At 31.1% G+C, this 26,820-nt stretch overlaps 2 protein-coding genes across 2 annotated transcripts in view; one reads left to right on the forward strand and one right to left on the reverse strand.

Annotated features, from left to right (window-relative positions):
* LOC143071066 (NBAS subunit of NRZ tethering complex-like) overlaps window positions 1-26,580 on the reverse strand; it is a 57,949-nt gene extending 31,369 nt beyond the window's left edge. Inside the window, exons 1-19 of the mRNA XM_076245142.1 lie at window positions 26,464-26,580; window positions 26,043-26,117; window positions 24,620-24,748; window positions 24,172-24,235; window positions 23,832-23,881; window positions 23,111-23,254; window positions 22,387-22,559; window positions 19,296-19,365; window positions 17,872-17,997; window positions 17,350-17,501; window positions 9,376-9,513; window positions 7,393-7,471; window positions 5,423-5,527; window positions 4,876-4,940; window positions 3,980-4,051; window positions 3,075-3,149; window positions 1,559-1,633; window positions 792-921; window positions 337-471 (exon numbers count right to left, since the gene is read on the reverse strand). Of these exons, the coding sequence (XP_076101257.1) occupies window positions 337-471; window positions 792-921; window positions 1,559-1,633; window positions 3,075-3,149; window positions 3,980-4,051; window positions 4,876-4,940; window positions 5,423-5,527; window positions 7,393-7,471; window positions 9,376-9,513; window positions 17,350-17,501; window positions 17,872-17,997; window positions 19,296-19,365; window positions 22,387-22,559; window positions 23,111-23,254; window positions 23,832-23,881; window positions 24,172-24,235; window positions 24,620-24,748; window positions 26,043-26,117; window positions 26,464-26,580 (1,974 nt within the window). The remainder of the gene's footprint in view (window positions 1-336; window positions 472-791; window positions 922-1,558; window positions 1,634-3,074; window positions 3,150-3,979; window positions 4,052-4,875; window positions 4,941-5,422; window positions 5,528-7,392; window positions 7,472-9,375; window positions 9,514-17,349; window positions 17,502-17,871; window positions 17,998-19,295; window positions 19,366-22,386; window positions 22,560-23,110; window positions 23,255-23,831; window positions 23,882-24,171; window positions 24,236-24,619; window positions 24,749-26,042; window positions 26,118-26,463) is intronic.
* On the forward strand, window positions 11,393-13,587 carry LOC143072682 (uncharacterized). The gene has a single exon (XM_076247753.1). It carries the CDS (start codon window positions 11,783-11,785, stop codon window positions 13,490-13,492), a length of 1,710 nt encoding a protein of 569 aa, XP_076103868.1. The 5' UTR covers window positions 11,393-11,782; the 3' UTR covers window positions 13,493-13,587.
* Window positions 26,581-26,820: the final 240 nt, after the last annotated feature.

A 26,820-nucleotide genomic window follows, 5' to 3' on the forward strand; every position in this document is an offset into this window, starting at 1 on the left:
GTACCAAAGAGACAACAACTCGACCATAGAGCAGACAACAGCAGAAGGTCACCAACAGGTCTTCAATGCAACGAGAAATTCCCGCACCTGGAGGCCCCCTTTAGCTGGCCCCTAAACAAATATATACTAGTTCAGTGATAATGTAGTTGTTTTTCTTTTTTGTTTGTTTAAATAAGTTGGTTTTACAACTATTCATTTTTTTTGGAACATGCTCAAAACCATATTTGTTTCAGATTCTTGCTTTTTGAAAATTAGATCTGAGAGATATGATAACAGGTCAGATTTTTTTTGTACAGCAGAATTCAAATTACCTTTACTTGTAAAACTACAACATACCTTAGACATAATTAGTTCCAATTTATCATAGTCTGCTATCTTTTGTAGTTCATCAAAGGTCAGATTTTCATCCACATAACAGTCATATACTAGCATCTCCATGGTTACCAAGTTATCCAGTAGTTCAGATAAACCCTGAAAAATTAAGTATTCACATTATTATCAACTAAAATCATACATTTATATATCATTTCTATTTTCTTAAATTGTTGAAGAATAACTTCAAATATGTTACTACTGTTTCAATATATGACCTCTCATCTAATGAAATGCTAGTTTACAAAAACATTCTCTCCTTAATATATCCTGCAAACAAATTTATTTTTGAGAATACTTTTTTTACATTTTTAGCTCTTTTCAGACATTTTCAAACAATCAACATCAAAATTTGTATTTATAGGAGTAGATATTTTTTAGGTTTATGAAAACAATATATTCTGAATTGTAAGACCCACCTCAACACCTCTCTCAGTTGCCAATTTGACTAATTCTACAGATAGGTCTACTTGTCTCGATAACCTCTCAATCTCACAGGCTCTGAAACTGTACCACTTAGAAAGATCATCAGTGTTTGGGTTGGCCATTCTATATAGAAAACAAGAATGTGTCCTCAGTACACGAATGCCCCACTCGCACTATCATTTTCTATGTTCAGTGGACCGTGAAATTGGGGTAAAATCTCTAATTTGGCATTAAAATTAGAAAGATCATATCATAGGGAACATGTGTACCAAGTTTGAAGTCGATTGGACTTCAACTTCATCAAAAACTACCTCGACCAAAAACTTTAACCTGAAGCGGGACAGACGGACGAACGGACGAACGAACGAACGAACGGATGGACGGACGCACAGACCAGAAAACATAATGCCCCTCTACTATCGTAGGTGGGGCATAAAAATATGTAAAAATTAATATTACTATGATTATTTTATCATGTCTGCTTAGTCATTTAAGGTATCACTAAATCAAGAATTCCAGTATAGAAAAAAATAAATAAAATGGCTGAAGAACACATTAATTTATGAAAGTTAAAAAATTTATAAAATTTAAACAAGCTTATTGCATAAAAACCAACAGACAAAATACCTAAAAAAAACTTCTGTTGTATGACAATAAAGCCAAAATGACTAATCAAAAACTACTTCCTCTATAATATAAATAGTGTAAAGTTTTTTCATATCAAAATTTGTTGGCTAGTGTTATAAATTATTATACAAACCTAAATTCTTTGAGACCTGGATTTTCCTCATATAAGAAACCTCCTAGATCTGGTAAAACTGGTTCTATGATAGTTCTGAAAAATATCAGTGTTAAATTCAATTAAATAACCATCTATCAATAACTCACTCCATTTTAATATGTTGAAGATACCGTTTGTCTATTCATAATTATAAAACAAAATTGCATGGTTCACCCAATACAACCCTAATTAAAATAGTTGTGCTGTAAAGGTTGTCATTGAAAGAAAAGTTAATCTGTAAAACTAAATATGAAGTTCAAAATGTGCTTTTAAACTTTATTATAAAATGGCAGGTGAATGCTAAGTTAGGAGAATTTAGACTGCTATCAATGAAGGTCCAATGATACACCTCATTTCCAAATTTACGCTTTTGTAGTATCTGTCTATTTTTAATGTATTACTGAATGTTTATTTGAATTAAAATTCAAAATTATATACAGTCGACTCTCGTTACCTCGAAGTCAGTCGGACCAGAGAAATATTTCGAGATACACATAGTTCGACTTAAACGAAAACCGGAAGTTTGACAAACCAAGGGACACAACTCTTGCTTAATTTGGTTAAACTAAAATAAATCCTGGTGAATATGGGAAGGGGATCGATATTCTGGTATCAGATCGATGTATTTAAATGTCATGGTCTTTCATTATTATAATAACATTATATTTACTTATTTTATTGTTTCAGTTACAATTTTTTCCTATGGCTTTTTTTCGAGAGAGTAAATACCATTCATTAGTTTCGTTATTCAGGTCGGTGACAAATTGTTTATTTTCGGATACATGAGATTTTAGAAAAGTTAGATTTCTCTTCATTTTGTTTAATCTCACTCTTTCTTTTCAAAAAAAAATATAACAAGATTAAAGACGCCGATTCAGTAGTTTTTGGTTGATTATTTACAGAGGTCATAATCTTCACTTTATACACAGCCAAGCTCATTAGTATCAATCACAATTAATTGTTTTGTAAACATTTTAAATACTTTTTTATGAATTTTAACAATGTATCACTAATTATTTATATAATTTCTTAGGTTAACACTAGTGGAAATAGCATGTCATAAATTAATACAGTGGTTAGTGACCGGAAATTAAATTACACGTGTATTGTCAGATTAACTCTTCGATCCATTTAAATCCTGGAGGTCATGTTTTGACATATGTGTATTAGTTCGAGATAGATAATGAATTTTGAATGCTTTTGTTAACCTTGGGACCGTAAATTTAGTTCGACTCAACCAAAATTTCAACTCATCCAATTTCGACTCATCCACAGTCGAATTACATACATTTATATGGAACAAAGTTCGGGACCAAGTGAAAACTTTGACTCATCCGAAATTTTGAGTCAACCGAGTTGGAGACAACGAGAGTTAACTGTATATTAAATATCAGCAATATTAAAAACAAACCTAAAGCGTAATCCCTAATTAACAACAGCTTAATTTTCATGTAAGGAGTACAATGTTGTCTCTAACCATCTTTTATTTTTTTACCTGCAAAAATCTTCCTCACTCCAATCTTTTTCTCTCCATCTGTCTTCTTCCCAGGGAATAACTGATTTATCATTCCTGTAACATAGAAAGAACAATAATATTACTGTACATGTCTTTGATTCTGATTTACTCCAACTCAAATAATAAGTTTTTGGAAGTTTATATTTATCCAAAGGAACTTTTAATAGTGCTGGAAACTAAATTATAAACCTTTGTAAGATTTGGTTCATACATTTTTATATCTATTAAAGATGTATGTTATTCATTGATCATTCTTTTGAATGGTAATTTTGTCAATATTGTCCGCATAAAAAATAATCTAGATATCAGTTTACCCTCTTCATAAATTTTCTAGTCTGGTAGCCTTTCAAAATTTCCTATATGTTTGTTTTTTTTTGTATAATTGTTTTTAATAATATGGTGTTTTATGTTAAGATATAGTGATATATGTTATAGATGTGATATAAATGTATTTTAATCTGTGTTTTTACAGTCTCTCATAACTCTTTTTAGATTGGCTCTTTTATAAATTGTTAATATTATATTGACTGTGTTTTATATCAAATGTTTTAAAGAGGTGAGACTCTAATAAAAATAAATTATTTGTTTGTATGATTCAATTACCAATTATCAAAATTATTCCTGATTTTTTTTTTTGGGGGGGGGGGGGAATTAGTTATATTTGTGACTTTGTAGTGGAGGATTCATTAAAAGGGCAATTTTATTTTAACCAGCAAAACTATAAATTCTGTATATGAAATTATCATTTAACCAAACTTCAAACCTTCAGAATTATTTCTATGATTTTACTTTGCATCTATTAACAGACTAATATTGAAAATATTAATAATGAATCTAAATAATGCAGAAAGAAATATTATGAAACAAACTTTTATATCACTTACCCAACTTCTGGTAGCAGTGACCTATATTCATGTGGATTTGTTGTTTCTGGAAAATTTGACAATATTCCTAACCTAAAACATTACAATATTAAAATGAAATATTCATTCAGCAATGTTATTTACAGCAACAATGAAAAATTTGTCTTGCAAGTGGCCAGTTCTATTTAATTGTTATTAAGGGCAAACAATACAGTTTTGATCCCATATTTACACTTTGATAAAAATTTCCATATAGACTATTTTTTACCTGATTGAATCAAATATGCAATAAAAAATATACCTTCATATGCTACTTTTTGAGTAAAATGAGGTCTAAATTTTGTATATTTGCTCAAAATTCGGATTTGTGACCGTATTTTCTCTTTCGAAAGAAAGACATAACTTTCTTGTTTTAAAAGATAAACACACATTGTTTTTTGTTAAATAATTTGTAATTTCTGTATTTCATAAGTATCCTAAAAATTTATACATTTTATTTTCAGAAATATCTCATATTTATCAAATGTTCATGAATGTAGAAAAAAAAAACATAATTTTTTACTGTATATTTACCAAATTTTAAAAAATTGCACTATTTGCGTTTTCATGAAAATTAGCACAAATAATCTTCTCGCGTAATCAAACCAAATGGCATTTTGAAAAAGAGGGATCCATGAACTCGTTTTCAAGTTAAATGAGTTTGAATGCTAAAAATCAGTCGAAAACTGAATCTTTTCCCGATAAGTCATAGTTTGACGTCGCGAAAATAACAATTTACATTAGCAACGTCATTACCTCCCCTGTAACTGTATCGTATGCCCTTAAGGTTTTGTTAGATAATGAAGTCAAAATTGCTAAAGTCAAAAAAATAACTATACTCTACACATTATTGTTTCCAATAAGCTTTTGACAATTACCTGTGAGGTCTTAGATCTTCCCAATGAAAGGTGAACAGAGTTTCTAAGGCTTCTATATTATTATCCTGTAAATATAAATTATGAATATAAACAAACACTATCAAAATAAATGAATTAAGAAATTACATCATAACATTATTCCATATTTTCTATGTTATATTTAAAAGAAAACTTTTGGAATAAGTATTTTCCATTTTAATTTGAATCTCCTTTGAAATGTATTTTATAACACTAAATACTTTCTGAAATTGTTTGATCTAACTTTTTGAAAAAATCACAAACTACAATTTCCAATAATTTATTATAAGAAATCATTTGTTACCCCTATATTTCTTGCTAAGACAAGTAATATATTTTTTAACCAAATATTTTTAATGCATACACATTTTCTGTCAAATTTAATAAGAAAATGCAGTTGATTTTTAATCTTAAACTTCACAATTTTTAATCAGTGGGCAATAAAGATCTCGTAAAAAATAACCAATCAGCAACACTTTTTAAACGAACACCGAAATCCACAAAATGCACTGTAACAATGGAGACCTACCCTGGCATAATTAACTGCAATCTCCACTATGTTTTCTGATCTGAATTTCTGGAAGAATTTTTCATTAAACCTTTCTGCTGCTGCATGGACACCTCCCAGAATGCACTGCAAACAAACAGACCAAATATTACTACAGCCTGCACAAAGTTTTTCAAGCAATAAAGAATAGGCTTATGGAGATGGAGTAATTTAAAGCTGATGTATTTAAAGCCACACTATTTTCAATATCTCTGGAAATCATTCACTTTGTGTAGTCATTAAAAATATAGTCATATTATCTATATGAAATTTTTGTGTTTTTGTTCATTTATTTTACTGATATTTATAACATTTAAGGGGGTTCGCGGGTCTAAATCATTTATATAGGATTTCTCTATATTTTTCTATAAATGCACTTTATCATACAGTTAATAGGATCACATTTGCGCTCACAATCTGCCTTCGAAAGAAGCATACATCTTTGTAAAAGTGTTTTTTTTGTCAGCTAAACTTTTCTTCCTGTCCAAATAAAGACATGAAAATGGAAACCAAGGATGCAAGTTCATTTGCAGAATATCTAACTCAAGATTTGTGAAAAAGGTCATTTATTCAGAATATCATAAAGCATTATATAACTGACAGTGATGGACAATTATGTCATCAAACAAAACTGAATAAATGACAAGCACAAGTTGAAACAGTATTCCATAAAGCTAAAATTTAGTGTATAAAAATTTACTGCCAAAAATGTTTTTATTATAATAAAACTTATTTTTTCTGTTGAACTAATAGGAGAAATAAATGTAATATCGAAATAAAAAAAGAAATTTATTACAGAAATCGCTCAAATTTTACAATAATTTAGTTTAAGTACAGCATATATCGAAATTATATTAAAAAATATAGGTCACCGATGAGTTAAAAGAGATATTTCAATTTTAAAGCCAAAAAATGGCATTTTACCACCAAAGGGAGATAATTTGGAACTTTTTCAATGATGTTTACATTTTAAAAGTCATCTGAAGCCAACACAAATTAATTGTTTTGAATGTTTTTTGTACCATATGATAAAGTAACAACTACAAAAGGTAATAAATAAAATTTGTAATGAAAAACAAATGTTTAATTTTTTTCTGAAATTTTTATACCCTCGAGCCTCCTTAACAATAAATAGACAATTCACGTCCACTCTGTGTAGTATTTCTATTTGCATCCATCTGAGTTGAGCCTTTTTTAACTGATTTTTATAGTTCGCTCTTATGTTGTACTGTTACACCAGTGTCCCAGGTATGGGGAGGGTTGGGATCCTGCTAACATGTTTAACCCCACCACATTCTGTATGTATGTGCCTGCCCCAAGTCAGGAGCCTGTAATTAAGTGGTTGTCGTTTGTTTATGTGTTATATATTTGTTTTTCATTTATTTTTTGTACATAAATTAGGCCTAAAGTTTTCTGCTTTGAATTGTTTTACATTGTTACAAGTAACATTGTCATTTCGTTGCCTTTTATATCTGACTATGCGGTATGGGTTTTGCTCATTGTTGAAGGCCGTAAGGTAACCTATAGTTGTTAATTTCTGAGTCATTTAGTCTCTTGTGGAGAGTTGTCGCATTGGCAATCATGTCATATCTTCTTTTTTATATAGACAATAACTGTTTACTGTCTTTAAAAATCAGCTGTATTTGTACGAGGCTAAGAAACAGGTGTAATGGGAGCCTTAGCAAGCTATTACTCCTGTTTCCAGCCGAGTATGGCATGGTTGTTTTTGTTACACAATCATACACATTTAAGTTTTGAAATCAACAATTGTATGTCATTGGAATGCGACTGCAATACACATTCTGAGGCCACGCAGGTTCATACAATACTCAGTCCGGCAGTGGGCGGAGCTTTAAAGTGATATCTGTATAGTATACAAATACAGCATAGCGATATCTGTAGGGCTGTATCTGTATAGTAGGACAACCAATTGCAGGATAAAATCATGTTACCTCATAAGTTTTCAATCTGTACAAATACTGAAGAAGTTTTCTTCTGACACGACACACTTCTCTCTGTTCTAAATTCAGACTGAAATTAGATAAAGATAAAATTAAATATACCATATACTGAATATAATATTTCAATCTTTTTATTTATAGGTATACAGAATATTGATGTCTAAATAAATTATCCACAGGAAGAGCCTTAAGGGCATACAATACAGTTTTGATCCCGTATTTACATTTTAATAAAAAATTTCCATATAGGCTATTTTTAACCTGATTAAATCAAATATGTAATAAAAAATAAACCTTCATGTGCTACTTTTTTGAGTAAAATGAGGTCGTAATTTTGTATATTTGCTCAAAATTCTGTTTAGTGGCCCTATTTTCCCTTTCGAAAGAAAGAAATTTATTACATTGGTTGCAATGAATTACATTGATTTCCCAGTTAGATAAAAACCGATAATTTCACATGTGAAATAAACGTTGTTATTTCACTCTCTGACGTCATACAACAATAGGCGTTGTCAAGACGTCGACAACGTCGGATCAAAACAAATTGTCAATGCGTAGGAAAAAGATATAGTTCCTTACATTTTCTACATTAATTACATAAAAAAAAAAAGCCATTTGCCAATGTAATAAAAAGAATAACTAATCGCCGTATTTGAATATCAAAAATAAGACACCTTGTGACCGAACGCCGCTATGGATTAAACTCGTGCTGCACACTCGTTTAATCCATGCGTCGTTCGGTAAGCGTTGTCTTATTTTTGATATTCAAATACGGCGATTAGTTATACTATAAATAACTTTTATTTATTTTAAAAGATAAACACAAATTGTTTTTTGTTAAATAATTTGTAATTTATGTATTTTATAAATATCCTAAAATTTTATACATTTTTTTTTTCAGAAATAACTCATATTTATTAAATGTTCATGAATGTAAAAGTAAACATCATTTTTTGCTATATATTTATCAAGTTTTAAAAAAAATGCACTATTTACGTGTTCATGAAAATTGGTACATATAATCTTCTCGCGTAATCAAACCAAATGGCATTTTAAAAAAGAGGGGTCCATGAACTTGATTTCAAGTTAAATAAGTTTGAATGATAAAACTCAGTCAAAAACTTAGCTTTTCCCCAATAAGTCATAGTTTGACGTCGCTAAAATAACAATTAACGTTAGCAATGTCATTACCTCCCCTGTAACTGTATCGTATGCCCTTAATGTTAAAGATGCATACGACAAAATGCAAAATCACTTTATCTCACTTCCACAACAACAAAAAGAGTTGCAGGTTAAACAAAGAAGGATACATTTCTATCAACATTTAATCATTTATTGGAAGAAAAAATTTAATGTAAAAAACTTTTATTTACTATTAAATCTTTTTACAGTATTCAAAATGGGGACAAGTTTCTAACAACATCTGACCATTTGTTCTAAGTTATTAATTCTAAATTAAAAAAATCTATAAAATGTACAGGTTCTTGGGTTGTCTCCAATTTAGTTTGATGTATCTTTATTCAAAGCAGTTAATCTTCTAAATAATCAAAGCACTTCATTTTTTCAAAAAAAATAACAATGTAAACTTTTACGGTATTTTTTCAAATATATGCAACATTGTGTTCTGAGGAAAGAATATATCAGTAAATTGCTGTTAATTTTGTGTTCCATCGCAATAACAAAACCAAAGATTTCCAATCCATGAAAAAAGGCAAACCAAATGCTTATCCATAGAACAATATAGTTGGGAAAAACTGAATAAGGTGTGCATGAAAGACGACACAATAAGGAAAAAGTTTTATGTCTTTAAAAACCATAATCTGGAAATTTAATTAGATATTGTTTCAAAGACAGGTTTCCAGCTTATGTAAATTTGAATAACTTTTTATTGGAATCAAGCAAACACAAGAAGTTGATTTGTGACTACAACTATATATCTTATATTGAAATTTTTATCTATAATCTAAAGCTTACTTTTTAAATTCCAGTTCATTCAGCATTTCTTCCTGTTTAGCTTTCTTCAATTCTTCTTTCTTTGTCTGTGTTTCAGGATCAAATTCATCTAATGATATATCCTCATAAAGACCATCTTCTGGATCACACAGGATAAACCTAAAATAATGGTTGTAAAATTGAATTTGAAGTGAATTGGGAAACAAGAATTATACATGGTTTTGGGGAAGGACAAAATCAATACTTGATAAATTTATCATTAAAAGAAATTAGGAAATGTCTTGACTTTTCACAAGTTTAATAGAGAAAAAAAAAAACCAACCATTTATATAAATCTTAAAGAATGCCAAAGTGGGACTTTCTTTTCTGTGAATACATTAACATTACATGAAAACTGAGAAGTTCACTAGAAAAGGGACAGAAATCTTATGATCTTTATAACGTAGAATCAACAATTATAGTTGAGTTTTAAGAATAACTTCTTAATTTAAATATTCAGTGATACAATGTTTAAAGTATTAGATTTATTGATTAAATGTCTAGATATCGGTGTGGTCACGTTTCTCCAACATTTGGTAATTAGACTAAAACAACACTAGGGATTATGGGGTCCTCTTAAGGACTGGATCTTGATAGATACCTGTAATTCACCTGTTCTTGACCAAAATATTGTTAAAAAGGTATATATTTTTTAAAGATATATATCTTTTTTAATAGTCTCCCAAAATTGTAAAAGTCCATATAGTCTAACACAGTGATGTAATTTTTTATTTCATATAAAGAAAAAGATGTGCATGGTATGATAGACAATGAGACAACTCTCTACAAGAGACCAAATGAAACAGAAGTTAACAATTATACATAAAAAAGAAGATGTAGTATGATTGCCAATGAGACAACTATTCACAAGAGACCAAATGACACAGACATTAACAAATATAGATCACCGTACGGCCTTTAACAATGAGCAAAGTCATACCACATAGTCAGCTTTAAAAGGACCCGAGAAAACAAATGTTTAACAATTCAAACGAGAAAAATAACGGCCTAATTTATGTACAATATATTGAACGAAAAACGAATATATTACACAGCAACGACAACCACCGAATTACAGGCTCCAACACTCCCCTTTATCTTAAGACATTGGTGCAACAGAACAATAAAAGAACTGTACAAAAACATACATAAACAAGCAACAAATAATCTAAGACTAAATTATCAATCACTACACATCCAGTATCCGTTACCGTACGGCCGGAAGCAATTTTTTGCTTTTTTTCATAATTTTGTTCTCTATTTTTCATAATAATGTATTATAGATTACAATGTTGCGATCTTGAATAAAAATTAACATTTTATATTTTGAGAGCTATTAAGAATTTATATATCTTGAGTCATTAATCTTATATAAAAGTACAAAACGCAGCTTATTATCACCTATACAGTTTATTCAAAATTCTTAGTCAACTTGCATTAATTGTTCAAAGCTTAAGTAACAAATCGAAAATACTAGTAGTGCACAATATTCACCAAGCCAGTTCCCACAGTTAAACACTATAAAGATCATGACGCGACGTGATGTACCCAATTTGTATCAGCTCCGTTTTCGAGGAAAAAGTGAACAGATATACGACTGACTATTTCATCTGCTAAGACAGCATACCACGAAAACTGGCTTCGGCTCTAGTGATATATAGAAAGAACGACTAGGTAGATATATGGTTCTTCGCACTAGAAGACAATCGCTTTTGGTGACTTTTTACATAAATAAAACTTGGCTGTTTTGCATCGGTTTAGATTTTAACATCTACATGTAACAGAAATACAAAAATATATCAAGTAATAGAATAAATTACTAAAATGAGGTTCAGTCAGTGAACATTTCGATTTTTCATGTTACTTTTAATAAAAAAAAATCTTTAAAAAAAAATAATTTTGAGATTATTTCTTCATAATAGAATTTCCCTTGTTTATTTAAGGATTTTTTTTGTTGAATAACCTGTTTAATTTTGTAAATCAAATACGGCGGATGAAAATAATTACGTAACCGTTTCTGGTTATACTCGACCAAAAATATATGGTTTGTTAATGTTTTGATATAAATATTTTTTAACAATATCCCCCTTTTTACAATATTTGAGTTAAGACCTGATATAGGTGAAATACAGGTAATTATCACGATGTCAGTCCTTATGAGGACCCCCTAATCCCTTATGTTGTTTTAGTCTAATTATCAAATGTTGGAGAAACGTGACTAAACCTAGATATCATGTGCTACATATTACCTTGGCAGATAACAGTAACCTTGATCTATACAGGTAATCGAAGAGTAAACACCAGGATATTATTTTGACAACGGAAATAATCAAGTGATCAAGAATATCACTTATATTTATAGACAAAATTGTTAAACTAAATCATCATTATGGCTTTATCAAAATCATTTCAGAAAGGACAAGTTCCAATGTTATGTCAGATGTGTGAGGAATCAAAGGAGATCAAATGGAAATGTTTACTGTGTGACTTTCTCTTGTGTACAAAATGTCAGAAACTTCATAAAAAAGTGAAATCAACTGACCAGCATACAATTATAGATATAAAGGACATTTCTTCTCACCAGCAACAGATAAAGGATAAACTAGATTTAAGTAACATTCAATGTGGAATTCATAGTGAACACAACTGTTTCTTATTTTGTCAATCTTGTGAAGTAGTTGTCTGCCCTTTGTGTATAACAAAAATTCATAACAAACACAATATGGTTGAACTAGCTGAAGGATATCAACTTACATTGAAATCAATGAAAACGTTTAATTCTGAGATTGAGGAGGAAATAGATCAAAATGAAGAAGTATTATCTGAACTTGGAATTTTGAAATCTTCAGAAGACCGCAAATATGAATTGGAAAGGCAGAATATTCTCAACCGAGAAAAAATATTAAAGGATGAAGTTGAAAAGCATACCAATAAACTATTGAAAGAACTTGATCAGAGAAAGGAAATTCTGATGCAATCAGTGAATAATGCTCAAAAAAGATCACAGAAGATCAACATAGATTTAGACCTTAGGAGAAAGAATTTAAACCAGGCCTTAAATTTAAATATTGCTAATCAAGTTTTCAACATATATTCAGAGGAGAAAATTTCAAGACAACAAAGAATAGTACCTGCCAACCCTAAATTTAAAAAGTTGCCTAAGTTTGTCCCAGGTAAAAATGTAGTTCAAGATTTCTACCTTGGAGAATTAAAGGAATCTGATGATGACCAAAAGATATTTGAATTTAAAGTGATAAAGCAATACAAAACAGAGTTCGGGACGGTTGACAATTTAGTCTGTTGTGATGACTTAAGTATTTTTATCACTGGTTATCAAAGCCATAAACTACATAAACTAAAATTAACAAATGAATCATTATTTGATTTACACACTTTTAAGACAAAAATATTCGACATGGCATTACTACCATCAGGTGACCTACTTCTATCTACAATGGAATCAAACCTTACAATACTTTCCTGTAGTACCAGTAAATTGATACCAACAAAGTACAGTGTAAATCCTTTAATAACCCTTGGTTTCCATGTAACAAGTGACCATAAGATCTTAGTGGGTGTAAGAGAGAACCAAAGAAAACACTTCCCTGTCAATGGTCCAAGACAAGTTATCATGATGAGTATGGATGGAGAAAAAGAAAAAGTGTATCACACTGACAACAAAGGGAAGTTGATATTTACTTTTCCCTACAGAATAACTACAGACAATGACAATAACGTTTATGTCATTGATGGTCTAGATGAGGAATGTAGAGGTAGAATAGTGGCATTAGATAAGACAAATGGAGTGAGATGGGTATACACCGGTAATCCAGATATAAACAAGAAACAAACTATGAAACCTCGAGATTTGGTGGCTACAAAATCTGACAACATTATAGTTACAGACTATTATCATGACATAATTCATATCCTCAATACTACAGGAGAGTGCATTCATTACATTAACACTAAGGATCAGTTAGGTATTGAGTGTCCATTCTCTTTAGACATAGACAGTACAGGCACACTGTACATAGGCTGTAATACATATGAAGGTGAACCCAACGAAGCCAAAATATATGCTATTTCTGGATTCTGATTTACTGACTTTAATTACTTCCATAGCCTGTACTGATATAATTCTTCTTTTCTTGCTTTTATGAAAATAAATTGTATTTCAAATTCATAAATTAATTGCATGAATTGTAAAGACTTATCTGAACAATAATAAAACTGACTATAACTTATTAGATATAGGAAGATGTGGTGTGAGTGCCAATGAAACAACTCTCCATCCAAATAACAATTTAAAAAAAAAGTTAACCATTATAGGTCAATGTATGACCTTCAACACTGAGCCTTGGCTCACACCGAACAACACGCTATAAAGAGCCCCAAAATTACTAGTGTAAAATCATTCAAACGGGAAATGCTCCTTTTATTTTTGTAACAATGGAATGTATTTTAGGAATTGCAACACACCAACAAGGGTATACATGCTGAAATGTCTTGACTGCTTATTCTTTTACAGTAATTGAATAATAATGATGAGATCGAGGTCAGATAAACCCTGCCACACAGACATCTTCGTATGCATACAAGCTGCAGTTTCAAATGTTGTCTGTTGTCTTAACTTTTACTCTGTAGCTAAAATAGATCAACAGAACAGCGAAAGGCCAAGTCAATGATTTCTACATTGATTTGTAAAATAGGAGATTCTAAAACATGGTCAATAAGTGCTTTTCTAAATGGCATAAATTCTGAATAACCCTTGATGTTATTTCCAATAGACAGACAAAATATAACAGTCATTTCTTATAATTTAATTATAAATTCCATTCAAACTGGAGTAAATCATGAAAAAAACGTTGATGACGTCACGTTCAAATGACAAAATTATTTCTATGAGCTGATAAACAAAACACTGTCAGCCAAACAGAAGACATGTTACATCCGAAATTATATTATATCATTACATTAAAAAGAAAGATATGGTATGATTGCCAATGAGACAAGACACCAAAATGACACAGAAATAAACAGCTATAGCTATAGTCACAGTATGGCAAGTTCCTGTAAAGATAGGCCTGTACAATCATCAAATTGTGAAATATAAACATCTCAGGTTTTCAGGAGCTAACCTTTTGATTTTAATATTCAATAACAATATGCTGCGATATTATCTATTTCAATATCAGGTACATGAAAGGTATATAAAGCAGCAGCATTCATAGATATAGGAAGATGTGGTGTGAGTGCCAATGAGACAACTCTCCATACAAATAACAATTTAAAAAGTAAACCATTATAGGTTAAAGTACGGCCTTCAACACGGAGCCTTGGCTCACACCGAACAACAAGCTATAAAGGGCCCCAAAATTACTAGTGTAAAACCATTCAAACGGGAAAACCAACGGTCTAATCTATATAAACAAAACGAGAAACGAGAAACACGTATATGTTACATAAACAAACGACAACTACTGTACATCAGATTCCTGACTTAGGACAGGTGCAAACATTTGCAGCGGGATTAAACGTTTTAATGGATCCAAACCTTCTCCCTTTTTCTGAAACAATAGCATAACATCACAACAAAGAAAAATATACGATAAAATATCAATTGGCAGACTTAACTCAATCAAAAAACCTATGATTAAACAATGAACGAATAAATTTGATACATGTAGTAAGCTTTAAAACTTTGGTATCTTCCGACCAACAATAAAATTTTGCAACAGCCTCAAAATGTAGCTTGTACTCAAGCTAGTTAGTTGTACCATCATGGATTGATGGTTTGGTATACCCACTATTCTCACTGTATACTGCTTTACTTAATTGAATAAAATTGAGAATAGAAATGAGGAATGTGTCAAAGAGACAACAACCCGACCAAAGGGCAGACAACAGCAGAAGGTCACCAACAGGTCTTCAATGTAGCGAGAAATTCCTGCACCCAGAGGCGTCCTTCAGCTGGCCTGGCCTGATTAACTACTCCCAATTAAACTGTATTAGAAATTGTATGATCAAATGAACAATCATTGTTAACTTTTGGGTACATTATCTAAAACATTCATACATCAATTTGTCACATGGTCTTTTATTTTGGTTATCTATGAACTACTTAAAAGTGACTCAATCAGGTTTTTAAGTTTTTCTACTTTTTCATTAGTTATCTTGTAACTGAGTTTCAAATTTACCACCATGGTCCCTATAGGTATTAAAATTTCTGCCGAACTGATTGACTATTTGTAATGACCTCAACTTCCTTATTTATGAAAGTTTCTTTGTACAACATCTGGTCTTTCACTTACCAGGGTAGACACATGTCTATTTGTATATCCTTCAAACAGCATGAGAATCAAACTCCTTCAATATACTGTATAGTGGGTTATTTTCATGGGATGTAAATTTTTGCTTATTTTAGCAGATAGAATAAAATCACTAAAATAAATTCCACCAATTTAAAAGAGTATATGCAAAGGAATTAATAAAAGTTTTGAACCGCCAAATTTTTTCGTAAATCTTATTTAATGAAAATTAAGAAATATTACACTGGCGAAAAATAACCTGCTATACAGTAATAGAAAAACAAAGGATATGGAGTATCCAATTGATGACATAAAATCAGTTAATGCACAACAAAAAGCTAATAAACAGTGCTTTTATTGCTTTTCTTCATCTTAAAGTCACAGCCAGGCCTTCAACAAGAAGCAAATAAAAACTCTCATCTCACTGCAAGTTTATTTTAAACATGTTTAACAAGTAAGTCAATGAGATTCATCAAAAATAAATATTCAGCTTCTAGTTTCTTCTATCTTGACATGGTTTATCAAATTTGTTCAAGGCAATGGTAGTGTAGCAGGCAAAAAAGGCTAAGTGACTGGTTTCATAATGGCCCAGAAACTCATTAACACTGACTTACTTAGAAATATTAATTGTACAACAGATAACAAGATTGCGTTTAAGCTTTACAATTTATAATATATAAAACATCTCATACCCTACAAAGTACAAATTAGCTTAGCTTGCTAACAATAATAACATACAATAACTATAAAAGTATATGTAATGTTTATCAAATGTCTTTGTAAACACAGGCTAACAGTTAATGACCAACATTAAAGAGAAATTGAGTGTTCACTGAGTAGCCCCAAAATGTTGTACGTACAAACCTATAGACTACCCTCTTAACAAAAACAATAATATCTGACCATCATTAACTGACAAAACCATTAAAAAATTACTTTGACAATGATCCATGAAAATGAGATCAAGGTCAGATGAAACCTCCCTGATAGCTACATCCTATAATCATTCCATATACAAAATACAGTTACTCTATTGCTTTTAGTACCTGAGAAATATACCAAACCACAAAAAGCTAAACATAGTTCATTGAACCCTGAAATAAAGTATAAAATTGAGAATGGAAATGGGGAATGTGTCAAAGAGACAACAACCGTCAAAGTCAGATGAAACAAGCCAGTCTGATATGTACATTTTACAATTTCTATACACCAAATAGAGTTGACCTATTACTTATAGTATCTGAGATACTGACTTGACCACCAATCTTATATCTTCCTCACTCGTCCATCCATGAAATGAGGTTGAGGTCAGGGTGAACCCTGTCATTTGGATATTTAGACATTGCAAGGAACACATATACCAAATTTGGTTATTCTATTACTCATAATAAGTGAGAAATTCCTATGACAAAAAAAAACAGTCACTAAACAATGAAAATGAAGTCAAGGTCAGTGGACATATGACAGACAGAAACTTCAAAACATAAGGTATTTGTATACAAAAGTATGCAGGATCCAGATCTTCTACCTTATAAAATATAAAGATTTACACAAATAGTGTACAATGTTGTGAGTACCACCTCTGAATTTATAAAACAAATTAAAGAAAATGAACCGGTTTTGATGTAAATGTAAATTGACCTACCTTCCTCCATCCTCCCCCTTTTCAATAGCCAATAATGCCTGTAAATCAGTCCCTTTTAGTCCAAACTCTAACAATTCTCTCATGGCATCTATGTTGTAAGGAATTCTTTCTATGCATTCATGGAAAACCCACGATCGTTTCTTAATCTTACTCTGAAATAGTACAATAATTTCTCTTACAAACAAAAATGTTTCATGTTAGATTTCGTTACTGATCACAGAAAAGAAGAAGCCAGAAAACATAACAAAAATGTTTACAAAAAAGAGAGGATCTTGGTGTCTAGAAATACAAAAGAAGGTTTGTGTGCACAAAAAACTGGTTTTAACCCCAACACATTTTGAATGTAAACCAAACCAGGTTATCTGGCCCCTGTGTTGTTTCTTGATGTTTGTCTTTGTTTGTAAATTTTTCCAGAGTAGTCAGTTGTCGGACTAGACATGTTATATTTGTACTGTCCAATATTGTTGATAACTTCTGTTATCCTTTAAAATCTTTTATTCATAAAATAATTGATGTTCTCACCAAATAATCTTGAATAGATGCAATAGATACATCAGATTTCTTCCATTGTCTCTGGTATACTCTATCTGTATCTAGACCATAAGCTTTAGCCAGCTCTAATGCCTCTCCATACTCTTCATGGTCAATCTGAAGAAAAAAAAATGATGTGTTATTAATAGAATGCATCTACATGCAGCAAATATGTAACTACAAGCAATATTCATAAATATGAGGACAAGCAACAATAGAAAGTTTAGACTAACTGAAAATATTTAAGTTTTTTTTTTAATTGCCAGCCGATACAATTGAACAATAGTGTTAAGGGGGGTGGGGTAAAAGGGGGGCTTTTAATCCATTGCAATCAATAAGTCAAAAGAGGAATAGAATTGGTCTTCTTTCATATATGTATCCTTGATAAGAATTTTTAAAATATGTATACATTGTATCGATTGACCCCATTAATTAGGATTAGTTGTATGGATTGGTCATATTCACATTTTTTTTTATTCAAGTTCTCCCTTTGATTATAAAATTTCAAACCAACAATATGTTCCATAGGGATCTTATTAACAGAGGGATTAATGTAACAAATTATGTAATGAACACAGATATGTCTACCCCTGATATTATATCTGTCAGTGTTTTCCTTTTTTCACTAAGGTAAGGTGGGTGTTTTTAAAAAATAACTTGCAACCGGGTGTTTTTTTTTTTAAATGTCCAACCTTTTTTAATTTACTGTTGGTGCACGTGGGGGTCACAGAAATAAAGATTAGTATGATATTCACATTTTATGGAGTTGAACAAACATAAATAGAAGTAGTCATATTAATTGTCAAATATTCTTTGATTTTATATTTCAAAAATTTATCTCTTTTATCTCTTCTTTCATTTACAATTTTATGCATCAGCATGGATTTAAGGCCTTTCAATCCAGGTTTCTGTTCTGTTTCTTGCTTTTGTGCCGTATTTTTGGCACACAGAACAGTAGTATCCTTCCTCTGTGACTATAAGTCATTTTGAAGTCTTGCTCATATTTGTCTTCACTTGCGTGTCTTTTCTGTTGTTTGATTGATTTTTGTTCAATTTCCTTAACTTCAACATTACTATCAATTTTATTTAACTTATTTGGTCTAGTATTTTCTTTATCATCATCGTCATCTTCCTTTCTTTCCCCCGATTGATTAATGAAAACATTGAAATTTGACGATTGGACGCCATCTTTGTCAATGAAAACAAGGCGGGATTAGTATTCAAATTTTAACGGTACGGAACCGAAAAAAATCCGGATTTTGAAAAAAAAGCCGACCACCTCCTAAAATCGAAAGGTGGTCAGCTTTCAAAAGAAGGTGGTCGGCACACCCGGCTTAAATGCCGAATGGAAAACACTGTCTGTGAACCCCTTCTTTACTACACAGGATTACTTTACCAAGTTAATGTTTATTCACCTTTCTTGTATACAGTTCCTCTGGAGTAGTTGATTTTAAACAAACTAGTCTGTATGTTCTGTTAATTATTCTGAAAAAAAAATATAATAAAAAATGACAAAATGGTATCAGTAAAAAAGTATCTAACGTCTGACATAATACAGAAATGCACCTATCAACAAAAGATAATTATTTTTTCTAATTAACTGTATCCTGGATATGAATTTGAAAGTAGAAAAGTAATTTCAGTATGGGCATTATTTGACCCGATTAAAATGTTAACATGTGAGATAGTTAAGTGGAATTGTTTTTGTCCAACATTCATTTTACAACCAAAATAGACCAAAAATTGGGATTTTTGTGAATTTTGACAAAATTGTCCTGATTTAACCAAATTGAGGTCAAGCAAACATAAAACACATGTGTCAAAAAACAAAACAAATGTGAAAAGATCTTTATGGTGATGCATGAGCTCTATGGTTCTTATTCAAAAACATCAATGGAAATCTACCTGTTTTCTTTGAATCATTTTGGAAAATCAAATGAATGCTATATATATGTAATGTCATGAATAGAACCCAAATACATATATTTTTAACAAAAAATATATATTCTTTCTATTTATTGTATTGGCAATTATTCATTATGATATTGGTCAATAAGTCCTTATTTAAATTGTAGCTAGAAATATGGGCCTTTGATCAAATATTTTTGCAATGACCTAATTATGCTCATTTACATTGACTATAAATTTTCAAAAGCTTAATACTTTTGTTTGTGTCTTTTCATATATGAGCTGCATTGGACAGAAATCTACCTTATGCAAATATATCAACAAATCTGTGAACTATATATATACACATGGAAAAAAGTATTGCAACACCTTGATTTTTCAAAAATTGAAAAATCAGCCTCTTTTTTTGGATGATATTTAATAAAATATTTGTATAATATTATTGAAACATAGTTTATGATAACATTGGCATTGAAACGAACAAAAAATGTTTAAAAAAAAATGATTTATATAACCACAATTTTAATAACAAAATGAAGCGTTTTTTGTACAAAAAAATGCATTTTACAACTTTGACTGTAGTCGAACTTTACAATGTCAGACATTTCAAAATTAATCTTCAGATGACTGTTCACATCATGGTTGATCGTTACACGCCAAAGAATTAGTACTTTGTGCGCAGCCTCCATTCAAACGGATAACCGCATCTTAACGTCTTCTGATTCCTGCCAAAAATCGACTAATTTGTTGCTAAGGTAGCAGCAACCATTTCTGATGAAGGGCATTGTTTATTTCATGATGTGTTTGAACTGGGGTGTTCTTTCGCGCACTTCCCGCCCAATAGTGTCCCATATATGCTCGATATGGTTCAAATCTTGGCTACGATCCGTCCACGGAAGATGACCCGAATTCCATTGGAACAATGAATCTTCCTCCATGATGCTAATTTTCAATTTTAGCGAGCTCTGCACTACATTGGATACGGAAAACTGTGTGTCTGTTCGTGAACAAAGGTCTCCGAAATGGTCTTATCGCACGATAACCAGTAGCAATGAGTCAATCTCGAACAGTTCTTGTTAAAAGGTCCCTGTATGCCAAACACTCCCTTTTTTGGATTGTATTGTATGCAAGGGGTTTCCTTCTGACCAACCTTTTTTATGCTTGATTTTCCCTAGCAAATGGTATAGAGGGTCTTCTTTAATTTGGAAGGTCTTTAACATCGTTTAGTGCCATTTTTAATTCTCAAAACGACTTCTAGTGGAATGGTGATGACCAACAATACGTGCAGTTATTACAGCGACCTCCTGCTTCACTCATGCTGATAATCTGTCATCTTGCTGCAGTTAAGAGTTGTCGATGACCCATTACAAGGTGTCAATCACATAACTTTAAAATTTTGGTTATTTAAAGTGTTGAAAACAATGAGAATGAAAACACCTGTTTTGCTGTTTACGGGTACAGTAGCTGCATGTGCAGATAAAAACTTACCGAGTCGATATTTATTGATTAAACTCAGGTGATACTTAAATAATGTTTAAGTAGTTCTATTTTACCAAATTATATCACAAAAAAATAAAAAGTGTTTTTTTTAATTTCAATTTCAATTTGGTGTTGCAATACTTTTTTCCATGTGTATATATGGAAGTGTTTAACGACCTTGACTGGCTATACATCCCTCGCACGGTCGGCTCGGTCCCCGAAGGCGATTGGTGACTGAGCTTTATCATATTTTGATGCCGTGGGTCAGGAACAGGTAGTAGAGGACGCCATATGTAGGCCCCCATCTTGGTTTTGGTAAGTTGTTTTTCTTTTGTTGACTATTTTGATGTTGGTTTACTTCACAACGGCTGCTTTCAGGGCCAGTTTGGTCAGCTTGGCAGCCCGCTAACCTCGATGATGGAGTACTGGTAGATGAATCGTGGACTTAGTTTTAAAGATGACAGGAAGTGTTATCAGGACCAAAGCCGTGAGGCAGTGAAACGAAGGTCGTACCACCCAATACCTAGGATACAGCCCTCGGACGTTAATCGGCATAACACTCCCCATGATACAATGGTTTTGGAGTGCATGTTAACGCGGGTACGCCAACTACTATGTCTATCAGTACGGCTTGGATTGGTGTCTGTCATCTTAAGTAGTAAGTCGTTGATCATCTAACTGTAAACCCTCATCGAAGATAGCGGGTAAAGGAGAGCTGGCCCAGCACGTCCGTTCAGCTGTAATGACTGAGACATGACTGATGGATGATCTGTGAACTTATTTTGGTTGAGAAAATATATATGCAAAGTATGCAACTGTTTGAAAATAGAGTTGATTTAAGACCCCTACAAAACTGACCAAAATTCATCTATCATCGAATACAGTATTCCAAAACCAATCAAAGTCTGATACTAGTACATGTATATGTGCACTTGCATGAGTTCGATTTCTATGCAATGCAGCTCATATATTACCGATCATCCAACTCTATTTCTGCTTTTTAATCAAAACCTTCATGATTTATTTTACAAAAGTTTTTAAAAAAAATGTGTCAAACAAAAATACAAACTGGTCTATAAAAGAAAATCAACCATATAAATTAAAATTTATGAATCCTACTTTGGTCTTTTTCTTGGTGGTTGAAATCTTTCCATGTCTGTACCATAATAAAGGACATCTTTTGTTAGTTTGGTTGTCTTGGAAACAAAGGAAGTTTCTTCGTCATCACTATCTTCAAATTCTTCTTCAGATGTATCACCAAGTCTTCTTTTCTGAGGGAACACACATTCCACCTACAAGGAAAGAATATTATTGTACCTTTAATATCTGAATTACACAGACTTATTTCACATATTTTTACTTTCTAGTATTAAGATATAAAAGTACTGTATTTGAAGAGTTACCAACATCAATATGGGATTGACGATGCAAACGCAGTTCAAGTTTTACTGGAAACTTGTAGCAGAGTCAGTAAAACAGATCTCTATGACTGTCAAATCCAAATTAATGAGAGAAACTCTTCAAATGCAGACTACTGTTATTCCTACTCTAATGCTATACTTTTAAAATGCTCAAAATCAAACACTTTTTAAATATCAACTGCAATTGCACAACATTGATGTTGACAAGATTTTGATAGCCAATTATATCCAATTAAAATGACGTTACAAGTCTAAATTCATTGGAATACCATGTATTTTTACCACAAATTAGGCAAAAAAAAATATTTATAATTGAGAGTAGTATTATTTACCCTGCAAAAAATACTATGTATCATTGACGAAAATACTACACAAAGGTTAAATGTTTACATGTGTACCTATATAAAATGTGTCATATTTACCTCTAAACCTAGAAATCCATCATGATGTACCCCAGTCACACGGGATGATGGTTCAAACCATTCTGGTGAGGTTCCTAGTAAATTCTTGAAAGTCTTTGTTGATGAAACTGTTACAGCACCAGTACAACGAGACAGGATAAGTGACTAAAACAAGATGAAACCTTGACATAGGTTATGAAAATAACTCCCTCATATAATTACTTTGTCACACCAACTATTTAAATAAAGTAATTAATCATGGTTCAACTTCCTATTTAAAAATGGCCATTTGTCTTATGCAGTTAATTACCACTTAACATAGATTTATTTTAAAAAAAATTATGAAAAAAATATTTAGGCAGCATATCTGAAAAAAAGAAATAATGTTTAAACAAGAATGTGTTCACAGTACAGGGATGCCCCAGTCACACTATAATTTTTCTATGTTCAGTGGACTGTAAAATTGGGCTCAAAACTCTAATTTGGCATTCAAATTTGAAAGATCACATCATAGGGAACATGTGTACCTTGACTTAAAACTTTAACCTAAAGCAGGACAGACAGATGGAAGAACGGACAGATGAATGGACAAATGAACAACAAAACAAACGAACTATTGCACAGACCAGAAAACATAATGCCTATAAATATGATATAAAAATTAAACTCAATTGAAAGAAATAAAAGATCTATTTTCACCAACAGTGTGGAACTTATAGAGTAACATTTTTATATAGTTTACCTTACTATCCCAACAATTCACATCTACTAGATTTTTACATGGCACCAAATCTGAAATGAATATTTGATTCTTCATAATAGCACACTCAATTACACACACACACACAAAATATAATCCATTCTTTAAATTAGAGCAAACTTGAATACTTTTTACTACTTTATATGAATTATGTTTTATATTTTGTTCATCTATTGCTACATTATATTATTATATTACCAGGCTTCAGTTTTATGTAATATAAATCATTATTTACGAAATTTACAACACTTCAGTTTTATGCAATTATAAATCATTATTTCATGAAATGTACAAACATTTAAATGTGACTTGAAAAACTCACCTTTCAAAGTCTTCCCTCTCTGTGGATTGTCTGTAAATTCTGGACTTATCTCATCAAAATTAGGCTACAAAAAGTAAAAGTATGTGAAGTTTTCATTGATAAACTTATTCCTTTCTTTTTAATTTCTACTCATTTCTTGTTTTGTTAATGAAACCAATAACACATGATTTAAAATTCAGATCTCCATTTTACATGACATAATAGTGTATTTTCTGAAAATCAACCCTATTGTGCAAATTATATTTCTATGTTGAAAAATATATTATATATAAAAGTAACCATAGAATACAAAATGTTTTCAGTTTAACTTTTTTCCTTATATTAATATAACTAAACAAATATATGTTAATATGTTATGTAGAAGTAAGCAATGAAATTATCAATCTGCTATAAACCAGCAAATTAAATGCATTGCAGTTACAATTATAATTAAAATGAGATATCGTACTTGCTCCTCAAGTCCCCAGCAATGGTAAAGTTTCAGTGATGGCAGTCTCCAGATGGTCAGCTTCCCAGAGTAATGTAATCCTACCACTAACTTGTCGTCTGGAGAAATACACAGTTTAAAAACTCCATCCTACAAAAATATGGTATATATCATTTTTTACAATTATTTCAAGAAAATTTTTCAATGAAAAAAGTAAGGATTTTTAAAAATGCAAATATTTCAGACAAAATCTTTAAAAAAAAAAAGAAAAAAAAGAGAAGTTGGGAAAATTTCAATGAGACAATAAACCTTGCTGACCAGGATAGACTTCTATGATATTTCTTTGTGTCTACAAAAGGTTATAGAGTTTACAATTAAATATGTATCAGAGCTTCAGATAAGAATTCACAAATTGGGGTTTTTATCCTCCATTTTTTTTTTTATGAAATTGGGTGATTAAGTTTTTTAATTGCATTATCAATTTCAATTCACCCCTCAAGCAAATATCAAATTGGGTTTTTCACCACCAAGCTCCTTAATGTATTGAGTTTTTTCATCAACACAATATTGAATATTTAGGCATGTAATAATCACATTATATCAACCCAAGATGTTTTTTTCTTTGTATATAAGCTAGCTGTTTTATTTGGTTTGTTCACTGATGAGCAATTGTACGTTTAATTTGTGTCCCGTTTTAAATGTTCCGCCAGTTTTGTATTTTCTCACAACTTTAATAAACTGCAGTTGTTGTCACTAGTTGGACAGTAACTAATAACTTTTCTAGATCCTATATGATCACCCTAGTTTAGTTGGGGTAGGTGTGGCTAAGTGTTTAGATTTTTATGTAATACAAATGAAATTTAGGTGCTGTAAGAAAGTTTTGCCAGTCCCGTTCACCTAGGCTGTCTGCCAGATCTACTTTTTAATCAAAATAATAAGTATAGTTCCAAGATTTAAGATATACCCCAAAACCTTGACCAGGTTTATAGGGTGGTTTAATGACGGAGATCACATTCAACTTAAATTTACAAATAATTCTGCAATATCAAATAAATAAATGACAATGTTATACTGCACTTGCCAGCATAAGCATACAGAACAATTAGAACAAAACAAAGAAAGTGTCAAGCTGCTTTGACGTAAATACCCAGCTTATCTGGAGCAGCTTTGTTTTGCTAAGATAAGCTGCAGATGTTCACAATTTTTTAGGTGGTGGGATTTACACTTATCTAATATCCTTATTTCTAAAGTGAATTAGATTCACACATAACTGAACATATACAACCTTTTTTGATTCATTCTGTAGATTGACTACTCAGACAAGAAAATGTAGATGGAAGTATTGATATAAGTCAATGAGACAAATCTAGTTTACTTTATACAATATTGATTAGCTCAGAGCCTAAAAGCTTAAACGTGAACACAACACAATATTATTATTTACCTGAACATGTGGTCTCCTATTAAAGATACCATTTACAGATTTCAGTCTTTTCATCAAGGTTCTTTTTTGCTGAGCCTGTAGTAAAAATAGTCACTTACTTTAATAAGATTTTCAATTACAAAATAAGATATGCAAAGAATCAATCATGGGAAAATATATAAATATTATTCCATTATTTAAGAACAAAACAAATATCACTCACAATTTTATCTGAAGTTTCAGAAAAGAATTTTTTTATTTTTTTTTGAAAACTTCATAAAATGAACAAAATTGAGGAACAGAATAAATCTATTCTAAAACTGAACAGAATAACCTTAAATTCAAATCGAAATATTTCTTGTAAGACATTTAAATACAACTTTTCTTTAAAAAAAACTGTTATCCTTTTTCCCCTTGTTTCCAATTATTATTTTATAAGTACCTGTCTTAAATCTTGTTTATAATCCGTCACCATCTTATAATAAGGATAATCAGATAAAATTCTCCACGCTGTCACACCTTCTTCCATTGATCGACTCAGTGCAATCTCTGTCGGCATTCCAAGCCCTCCCACCAATAGAATTTTAGCTGGCTCATAGTACACAATAGAACTTATCCCTAAAGGGTACTGATGGTTGAACAGGAAGTGATGTCGTGTTTGGAAACCTTTGTCCCTATCAACCAGGTAGCTTTTCAGTCTTCCATGATAGTTGACAACCAATAACTCTGCTGACCTGCAGTTAATTCTTTTTTTTATAAACAACAAATATCATAAAAAAGCATTCGTAGTTTACAAATA

The sequence above is a fragment of the Mytilus galloprovincialis genome, chromosome 4, assembly GCF_965363235.1.
Source record: "Mytilus galloprovincialis chromosome 4, xbMytGall1.hap1.1, whole genome shotgun sequence".
Classification (NCBI taxonomy): Eukaryota; Metazoa; Mollusca; class Bivalvia; order Mytilida; family Mytilidae; genus Mytilus; species Mytilus galloprovincialis.